This window comes from Elephantulus edwardii, unplaced genomic scaffold (genome assembly GCF_000299155.1).
Source record: "Elephantulus edwardii isolate Elephantulus edwardi_28Jun2011 unplaced genomic scaffold, EleEdw1.0 scaffold00126, whole genome shotgun sequence".
Classification (NCBI taxonomy): Eukaryota; Metazoa; Chordata; class Mammalia; order Macroscelidea; family Macroscelididae; genus Elephantulus; species Elephantulus edwardii.
In genome coordinates, this window is record NW_006399876.1 from 481,172 (window position 1) to 491,666 (window position 10,495).

The 10,495-nt window shown below is 55.4% G+C and overlaps 1 protein-coding gene across 1 annotated transcript in view; it reads right to left on the minus strand.

The window, feature by feature from the left end:
• Positions 1–1,189, minus strand: part of RNH1 (ribonuclease/angiogenin inhibitor 1) — a 5,386-nt gene extending 4,197 nt beyond the window's left edge. The window contains 3 exon segments of the mRNA XM_006893195.1: positions 2–93; positions 454–624; positions 1,104–1,189. Of these exon segments, the coding sequence (XP_006893257.1) occupies positions 2–93; positions 454–624; positions 1,104–1,189 (349 nt within the window).
• Between the last annotated feature and the right edge of the window lie 9,306 nt (positions 1,190–10,495).

Here is a 10,495-nt window from a genome sequence, read left to right on the forward strand (position 1 = left end):
TCTTCCAGATTCAGCTCGAGTAGACTGGGCAGTGAGGGCAGTGCCATGGGCAGCACCTGGCAACCGGCCTCCGTTAGAGAGCAGTTCTGTAGGCTGGGGGTGGTGGTAAGAGTCAACCCAGGACCCCCTACAGTGCTGGGGTCCCCAGGGCAGTGCAGTGAGCTATGTGGATGAGCACAGTTCTCCTAGCTGCCTGTCTGCGTGGACAAAGATAAGCTTGCCCCGGCTGGACCCCCACAACCCCCCACCACCAGCTTTTATCTCTCAACTCCAGCTGTTCACCCCCACAGCCATCTCCTCCTAGCTATTACCTCCCCAATCAAGCTGTCCGCCCTCCCAGACACCTTCCTTCCTGGCCATCCCTTCCCTGGGCTGTCCCCCTCCCCCAGCTGGTCCCCTCATCCTGGCTGTCCCCCCGGGCCCCAGCCCTCCCCATGGACACGCAGCACTCACCTCAGTTTGCGGATCTTGCATGCAGGGCCCTGCAGGCCCTGCAGCACGAGGTGGACACCTGTGTCACCCAGCTCATTGTTGCGCAGGCTCAGCTCAGTCAGTGAGGGGTTGGCCTGGAGGGCGGAGATGAGGGCCCGGCACTGGGCTGCCGTGAGGTCACAGTCCTCCAGCCTATGGACGAGGACTCACTGAGCATAGCCTGGCCACCCGTGACAGGACACCAACAAAGGGGTGTCAGTGCGTGTCTTCAAAATGGAACAGGAAGAGTCTAGCTCATCCAGAACCTTCTGTGGACACAGTCCAGTACCCTCCCCTCCCTACAGGACAGACTACACCAAGGTCAATGACAAGGACCTGCTCATGGAGGACTACTGGTAGGGATTCAAAGCTGTGGGGGACATGGCGTTGAGTGATTGTGAACGACAGCACCCCAGGTCAGCCTACCCTTCCACCCTGCCTGAGGACCTCAGCCCGCCCCCCGCCCCTCCACCTACCTCAGGATATCAGCCTGCCCTCCCACACATCTACCTAAGGATGTCAGCCCGTCCCCCCAACCTACCTCAGGATGTCACTTTGCCTCCCCACACCCCCACCTGAGGACGTCAGCCCGTCCCCCCAACCTACCTCAGGACATCAGCCCCCCCATCTACCTGAGGACCTCAGCCTGCTGGATCTGGGGCAGAAGCTCCGCCAGCCGGGCATCACTCAGTTGTTCACACTGGAGATCGAGGTTCATGGTGACGTACAATGGGGGCACTGTGTGGAGGGAGAGAGGCTGTATCCATAGCTCCTGGGCACTGGCACCACCAGTGCATCAGAAGCCCATCCCGACAAGTGCTGGCATTGCTGCTATCCTGGCCCCCATGGTCCTGGAGGATGGGGTCCAGGACTCGGGACCCATGGGCCTTGCCCTCTTCTAGCCTCCCACTCAGGAGGCCAGCTGTGGACAGTGAAGCCCGGCCTCATCCATCTGAGCGGCAGCAGGACATGGTCAGGGCTGTGGGAGACTTGAGCTGGAGGTCTGTGTAGAGCTGGTAGCCTTGGGCTGAAGGACCATGAGCCCCACAGTCTGACCTGAGGACTTACTACCTGCAAGCAGGCAGGATAGTGGACCTAAAGCTCCTGTGGGCACTGGACTGGCGAGGAAAGGATAGATGAGGCCAAACCTGGAATTATGTGGGCCCTGGGCTGGTGAGCAGGAAGGAGGCTGGCCTTGGGCCCTGAGTCCTTGCTGGAATGAGCAGTGAGCTCAGAGAGGCCAACCTCCTGACCCTGGAGCTCCACACAGGAACCTAGCTCATGAGGCCTCAGGGTATGGGAGCCAGGAACTCTGGGCCCACCTGCCAAGGCCCCACTTCTCAAGTGAGGGCCCATATTCCCAAGGGCACACCACTTGGGATCCTAGAAGCTGAAGGGAAAAGCTGTCTCCCTGGCCCCACATCAGCCTCAGATCAGCCACAGAGGCATGGGGGCCTGGTCCCCGGTGACCTCAGCGTCCATATCTCCTGAGCCAATGGGCAGGAGATGGAACCAGGGGCCGGCAGAGACTGGGTCTTTTCCAAAAGCAACAGCTAGCCCAGAGCACACATCCACTAGGTGTGACAGCATCAGAGCTGCCCTTTAGAAAGGTCACCTGACTTGTCACCTGGCAGGCACCAGGGCAAAAGACAGACTAAAAACCCTAGTGGTGAGAGAAGGTGAAGCCATGGTGGCCCCTCTACGAACCCTGTGCCCACCACACCACACCCCTACCTGTCCTCTCCTATCCCACATCTTGTCCTTGTCTCATCCCTCCATCATCCCCTATTCCCTCTGTTATCCCCCTATCTGACCTGTCCCCACAGTGGGACAGTGGGGGCCTTCAGCGGGGCACAGGACTGAACAACCTTACACCACCCAGGCTGTGACCTGGGGCTTCAGGATGGGAGTCAGGTGGGACACAGGCAGGTCGCCTGGAGGGACTTGAGAGAGGAGTCCCATGGAGGGTCTGAGAAGAGCTGGCAAGTCTAAGAACAGGACATCATTCTAGGGTCCCAGCTCAGCTGGGCTGGGGACAGACGGGCCGCAGAGAACACCTTGTGTCCAGCAGGCACAGAGAGTAGAGAATGGGGGCAGCCCCTCTCCAGTACTGCCTGGCACAGAAAGTTCAGAAGCCACATACACATACACCCCAGGTCCCCACCACCACCACCACCACCCTGCTCGAGTAAGCCCTGCCTGCTTCCTGTTGAGGGCCTGTGGAGGGGGAGCAGGAGGGGAACTGCCATGCAACCCGCACTTTCTGTGTCAGTCACCATGGGGGGAGCAGAGAGTCCAGCATGAAGCCCTGGACCATCACCAGGGAGGTGGCCAGGTCACTGTGGCGGGCCTGCTCATGCCAGAACTAAAGTCCAGTGCCCTGGACACTGTTTGTGCTCATGACAGGGGCCACCCTCAGACTGGTCCAGCCTACCTGCCACGACTCCCAGCTTCCCTGCACAGCTGTCCTCCACATGCTGCTGAGGGCCCCTGGGTATCCCTACCTGGCACTCACCCTAGAACCTGTGTCCTAAGCCCGGCCTCCACACTATCTCCACGTTCTCACCTCACCTCTGCCCCCATGTCCCCTCCTTTCCACAACCCTGCTGTCCCACTAAGCCGGACACGTCCTCCTTGTCCTCAGCCAAGCCCGTCTCCTCCAGCACAGCCAGGCCCTGTGGGTGTGATGCTGCCACTCAAGGCCCAGCTGTGAAAGCGGTGCCCTTGGCAGCCTGGGAGCCACATTGCTGGGCACCTCTTAGCTTACCTGCCTGCAGAGAGAACTGACTCAAAGTCACACGTCCTTGGAGGAACCAGCAGTCTCTAGCTCCACCCCAGCAGTGGGTGGACCTGCCCAGCCTCTAGTGGCACCCAGGGTGTGGTCACTACCAACACCAGAAAGAGACTTTCAGGAACTCAGAGCCCAGCAACCCAGGGGGAGGCCAAGTGACCACCCTGACACCTGGCACACCCCAAAGGGTGTGCCCTAATCATATTAAAATGTGATGTGGTTCTAACCTTCCTTACTGCTTTTCAGATGCTCACAGTGTATGTAACCCATTAAATTCAGAAGAATATATTTACACCATCAAGCAAACCAGAGGGATTCTTTTAAATCCATGTTTATTTTTTTCATTCTAATACAAACAAGGCTCATGGGTCCTCACATCACTCCTGGGTGGGCTTATCACAGCCCTGGGGGCATTTAGATCCCCACATCCTTCCTGGGCTGGGCTTCTCCCACTGACTCTAGGGTGATCTAAGGGTGGGGATGGAGATACTTCTCTGCCCCCAAGTTGAACCACAGGAGCCCCCAGAACCCAGGTTCTGTCTCAGGATGGAAAACACAGCATGTAACTCCCAGAACCTGCATGGTTGCTGGCCTTTGATGTACCAGTCTTCTTTTTAGGAAAGTTGGTCTTCAACATCCACAACAGACTTTAGAAGGTGAAAAATCACTCCAGGGACAATCCATGAAGACACTGGCCATGCACATCCTCAGTGGATGACGCTTTCCAGGGACTTAACCACATAGATGCCATCTTCCAAACCAGCTCCTGATTTGCATAAAATCTCATCTACTAAGAAAAGCCCAATTTTCACTCAGAAAATTACTGTACATGAGCCATTCCCCACACCCTCAACCAAATTTACAAATCAAAGCTCAGATCCAGGGCTGTGGGTTGGAACTGGCTGGCTCAGCTTGCCTGCAGTGAACGTCTGAAAGGGGAAAGCAGTCCACTTTCCTGCAGATTTGTCACTAGTGAGGCCCAGTGTCTGTCAGCAACTCAGCTCTGAACAGACTGGGCCCCAGAGCTCTACACACTCCCTCAAAATTGCAACTACCTATATATATTCCCTCAGAAATTTTCTTCTTTAAGGAGACATTTTTACAAAAACACTAGTCTCTTTTTACTTGCAGTACGTGAAAAAGTTTCGCATATGTTCACTAGTTTTAAGTAATATTTTACTAGGAACTAAAAATAAAGCAAGCAGGGGCCCCTTTAGTCCAGTGAGGACCCCACTGGTGATGGCTTCAGCTCAGGTCCCCAATTTACATGTGACAGGACACAACTGGGACTTACCCAACCTAGCGGCTGTGACAAGTCACAGGCAGAGGAATTCAAACAAAGTGTGTGCTCAGCGGGCAAATGCTGGATCCCTCCAACTTTAAGGACTCCAAGACCTCAAGTCAGAACAGGTCACGCGCAAAGTACTTTCCAGAACAAAGAGGAAGGGCCAGCAGAGAGGCGCCAGTGGTGAAATGCAGTATTACCTCTCCTTCCTCCACAGGAGAGAGGCTGGAGGGTCAGCACGACAGCGGGGCCCAGAAGGGGAGGTGGTCACACGGGATCCATGGCAGGCCCTGGACAGAATTCCGGGGGGGGGGGGGGGGGAGCGCAGGCACGCGGCCTCAGAAGGCCCCTCAGAGCGGCCACTGCCCCCCACGCCGGCCCGGAGCCATAGCCTGGGAACAAGGGGCAGGGCATTTTCTATGAAATTCAGGATGGAACTCGAGGATGAGCTCCAGGAGGTACAAGAGAGTGGCCACAGGGACCACTCGACACCGCCCCGCCCCGTGGACGTCAGTGCTCCTCCCCGGATGTCACTGTACCCATGCCTCACCACCATGCTCTTAGGGTCATTGCTCCGCCCCCTAGACGCCAGCGCCCCCCCCACCGCCCCGCCCCCAGATATCAGGTCACGTCCCCAGACGTCACCACCCCGCCCCTCACCACCCAGCCTCCATGACATCACCGCACCGTCCCCAGGATCTCGCACAAGCCCCCCCCACACTTTACCGTTCAGCCCTCCCACATCACCGCCTTGCCACTGGGACTCACAACATCACTCATCACTATGCCTTCCGATCTCATCATCTCACCGTCATGCCCTACTCCATCCACGTCCCGGCCACAGCCTCCCATCTCACTACCCCAGACCCCTGCCCCCTCCTGCCCAACCCTAGCCTTCCCAGAAGCGCCCAGCCTGCTGCCCAGGACCTGTCCCCCCAGCTAAGCCTACCTATGAGACCTCTCCAGGTTTCCCACATTCTGGCCCCAACGAGAAGAGTGTCATTACCTCCCAGAAGAGACCAGGTGTCCTACATCCTGCAAAGCTGGGCCTGGTGTGGGGGTTGGGGCAGCTCCCTCCCTGAGCAGACCCCTGGGAATCCCACACCCCACAATCGAGCCGGAGTCCCCCATTTCTAATGAGAGGCTGCTAAGAAATGAGTGGATGACCACGGGACAGGCGTGGCCAGGCCAAGCCCTGGGCGGTCCTCTTGGCGTGTCTCTAACTGCCCCAGGTCTGGCGCTATGTATGCCTCAGCCTGTGATAACGGCAATGCTCTCCCACTTGAGACCCATGCCCACCAGACGGGGACCCTAGGGGTCAGTCTAGCTTTCTAAGCACCGGATAAGGCCTTAGGACGAGCAGCAAGTGTACGCCCTGAGGCGGTGCCCCTGAGTCACCAGCGAGGAAGTGCTCCTCTTTCTGCCTCAGTGGCTCCAGGCGCTAATTGAGTGCAGATTGTGTGCTTGGGTCACCACTGTGCGAAAAGACCAATCCCTGCCGCGAGGAGCCTAGGTCTGCAGTGAGGAAAATCCTAGGTATTTACAACAGGATGTTGTTGTTAAGTGCCATCAAGTCGCAGGAGACTCATAGCGACCCTATGAAGGAGAGTCCTCAACGCAACAGAAGTTAAAAAAAAAAAGTTCCGAGAGGATGGGGTCTGAAGGGTGGGGCAGAGCAGGTGGGCAGGAGGTGGTGAGCGAGGTGCTGGGACAGCAAGAGCTTTGAGCCCTGTCCAGTGGCCAATGTGTGCATTGTTTGTGGAGTGGGCAGGCAGGACCACCTTTTCAGTCTCGCTGCTGTGGAAGGTCGTCAGGGGAAGCCTGGGATTGGGAGGGTGGTGAGACCCCAGGAATGTAAGGTGGGGCTGGGGTGGGGGAGTGTGTGTGGGACCAGCCAGGGTCCAGAAGGGGAGCACAGCTCAGAAGGAGGGGAAGGGCCCAGCATGGCTCAGGGGGAGGAGGATGGGCCGCCATGGCTCATGAGTGAGAAGGGGGGTACTGGGGGGAGTATATGAGTTTTATCATCTTTGCCTCCAAAGAGCACCCTAGCTGGTTTTGTTTTTATTTTCTCCAAGATATGTTCAGGACATTGGTCATGGTTTATTTCCTGAAACTAGGACGGTGTCAAGTTTCCCACAACTTATGGTTGATGCCACTGCCTCTGGAATATTGGTAAAATCAGGTCAATTAGTTACCAGACCAGCTGAATAGAACAAAAAACAGTGTAAAAATTCCTCACATTCCACTGTCTTGTCCCTCGCCCATGATCCTCAAGACTGGGAGGTAGATTTGGGTCATTCACCTGACTGCCAGTGCTGATTAGAACTCAGAGCAACCCATGAACAATTGGGATACCCGCCCTTTGCCATCCTCACCATCTGTCATGCTCCAGCCCATTGTGGCACTCACTATGTCAGCCTATCTCCTTGAAGGTCTCCCCATAAACCAGTACAGAATAAAGGTTTTGGTGTCCCATCCAACCTGTCCCAGATTACTTTTGCACAGCTTTTCAGTAACCAGCCCTACCCCTACTAGTGCCCGGATGGATTTAGCTCTCGTGACTTTGGATTTCTGCCCACCACTCAATGCCGCTGAATCAGAACTGGATTATAACTCACCCCCCAGTGAGTTTTTAAAAGGGTGTAAATCGCACAGAAGACTGGCCATACTTCTTCAGAGGAGCTGGTGTATTTGAACTGCCAGCCTTTGCGTTGGCAGCCTAACTCCTTACCCACTAGAACTCTTCTGTCTCAAGAACCCTAAAATAAAAACTGTCTTGTTCAAAGCAACTCTCATTCTGCCGTGATTGTTACAACGGTAAAAGGAGCTAATGTTACATTACAATCCTTTCCTCTGGAGAATCGCCTACATGTGGCCATTCTAGTGGTCATAAGTGACGTTTTCTGTCCCTCTTACTCTCTCTGCTGGGACTCGTAGATTGCTCAAGCACTCGCTCGTTCTGAGCAGTCCAGTCCCAGAGACAAGGCAGGGCCTAGGAGGCCACCGGGGCCACAGGAGGGTCTCTCCATCTCGGATCGCAGACCCAGCGAAGCCCCACCTTGCCTGCAGCCGGTGACTGGGGAGTAAGGTGAAGGGCGGCGGAGTCTTTCACTGGGGAACAAGGTTGGCCAGACCGGGTAGCTCGCGGACCGAGCGGACCCCAAAAACCCAGGGTCCTGCCGGACGCACCCTGTGGACGGACCGCGCAGGCGCACATCCAGCGCCCCAGCTCCGCAGGCTCCCGATCCGGGCGGGGCCGAGGACGCACGCGCGGGGAGCACACGACGCGCTGACGTCCTCGGGGCGCGCCGAAATCGCCGGGAGATGCTCCTGGGTGGGGGGCACTCCCCGCCCCGCCCCGGGCCCTCTTCCGGTGCCCCTCGCCGGACCCCTGGTCCCCTCCCTTCCGCGCCTGCCCTCGACCACTCCCGCCCGGGCTCCCACTGCGCATCCACCGGCGGCCAGACTGGGGCCGGTGCCCATGAGGACGAGTTCGGATCTCTAGCAGTCTGAGGGTAGCCCTCCCATGTGACTCACCTCAGGCCGAATGACAGACGATGGGCTCTCTGGTCTTGTCTGTCAGTGGTCTGGCGGTGGACAGCAAGAGAACTGAGGGACCAAGAGGGGGCGTGGTCAGGGCGGGAGCAGGGCACCGGGGCGGGCCCCCCTCGGGACTGGCTGCTGGGGAGGGGCGGCCAAGGAGGGGGTGTGGCCTCGTGACAGGGGCGGGGCCTTCCGGGTGGGAGGGGCCTTGATGACGGCGGGGTAGGGCTCCTCTTGGTGGGTCCACGCACAGCGACCAGCAAAACCAAACTCTGGATCTCAGGCCCCGGCAGCAGCAGTAGCAGAGTGAGAGCTGCCTTGTCACTGCCCGGACCCACTTTAATTGTCCCTTGGAGTGAGGGGTCGCCGGCCAGAGGTTCCAGTGAGTGTGCCATGCAGGTATAGCACATTCTACTAGACAAAGTCATCGCTGTTATCCACCGTCGGTCTCACGTGTTCCCCAAAAATGCAGTCATCCAACACATCTTGATCAACAGCTGTGGTTACTGAGCAGACGGGGAGGGGGGGAGGGGGTCTGGTTTGAGGGAGCGGGGAGGGGGTCAAGGGATGCCGCTTAGAGACCCGGACACAGGCAGGACAGAGGAGAGCAAGAGCATGGGACCAGGCCTCCAGAGATGCAGGACACTCAGCCAAGGCTGGAGCTTTGATAGAGGAGGCATTGAGTCAGCCTAGAGGTGAGAGAGAGCTGCCCACCTGGCGGACTGGGAGAGCCGCCATAGGAGCCCATCTCTGTGATGAAAGGCACGATGCGTGCAGGGAAGTGGACTTCCCAGGGCTTAGCAGAGTTTCATTTCAACAATTGTGATGGAAGTTTCTTGTAAACATAGTTCCTTTGCTCTGCAGGAGCACTGGTGCTGAAGGCCAAGGGACAATGAGGGACAGTCTACTCCCTTAGAGAAGTTGCAGCAGGCAAGAAAGCAAGAGAAAACCAACACTTTTAAATACTATTTTTTAAAAAGAGAAGTGTCTTTTCATCTAGAACAACAATGCTGATGGAAATCTTTAACTGTTTGCCTGTTGGCCCCAAAATTTATAACTATGCATCACTCCCTTGCATTAACATAATCATTGCTCCTTCTCATCTTTTACTAATAAACGCTGAGGGGAAGGACTGTCTACAGGAGTGGTTAGGCATCATGTTGCTGTTATGTGCCGTCGAGTTGCTTGTGACTCAGTGACCCGATGTATAACAGCCCTGAAACCTGCTCTATCCTGTGCCAACTTTATTGTCTCCCACACATCTACCCTCATTACCCCAGTCATTGTATCAATCCATCTCATTGGTGATCTCCTTTTCTTTCTCTGTCCATCCAATCCACCCTTCCGAGCATGACATCCCCCTTCAAGGACAGGTCCCTTCTTGCAACATGTCCAAAGTATGTCAGACAAAGCTTCAGAATCCTTGCTTTCAAGGAGCAGTCTGATTTCACTCTCTCTAGGATGAACCTGTTTTTTCTCTGGCAATCTATGGTATATTCAAAACTCTTCTCCAGCACCACAGCTCAAAAGCATCAATTCTCTTTCTATCATCCCTAGTCATTGTCCAGCTCTCTGATGCATAGCAAATAATTGCAAAGACTACGGCCTGGATCGGCGCACCTTGGTCTCCAGACTGACGTTGCTCTTCAGTACTCTGAAGAGGACCCTGACAGCAGACTTCCCAATTCAATTCCTCTCTTGATTTCCTGCCTGCTGGTACCAAGAGTGTTGATTGTGGAGCCAAGCAAATTAAAGCTGTTCACAATCTCAATCACTTCACCATCCATCACAATACTACCAGTTGGCCCAATGGTGAGAATCTTTGTTTTCTTAAAGTTGAATTTCAATCCATATTGAAGGCTGCAGTCCTTGATCTTCTGCAGCAAACACTTCAGGTCCTCCTCAGTTTCAGCAAGCAGGTTGGGTCATCTGCAAAACACAAGATTGTTGAGGAATCTTCCTCCAATCCTGATGCCACATTCTTCTTCATACAGCCTGCCTTCCTGATTGATCTGTTTGTTGAAATATGTCAATCGGTAGGCCTTCAATTCCTAGAGTTTTGGTTTTTGCCAATTCTTTCAGCGCAGCTTGAACTTTTTCATCACCACAGGCTCTCGCTCACATGTTGTATCATGAAATTATTCTGTGTCAGCCAATTCCTTCTAGTACATAGGTATTACAACAACCTGGAACAAGAGGTGCATTGCAAAGTGGACTGAGGGAAAGAGTAGAGGGGGTAGGGAAGAAAAGTGCAACAATGAATGAATTTTTTTGTTGTTATGTGCTGTTGAGTCGCTTGAGACTCATAGCGACCCTATGTACAACAGCCCTAAACCCTGCTCTATCCTGTGCCAATCGCACTGGCTCTGACACACTCATCCCAATTACCCCAGTCACTGAATCAA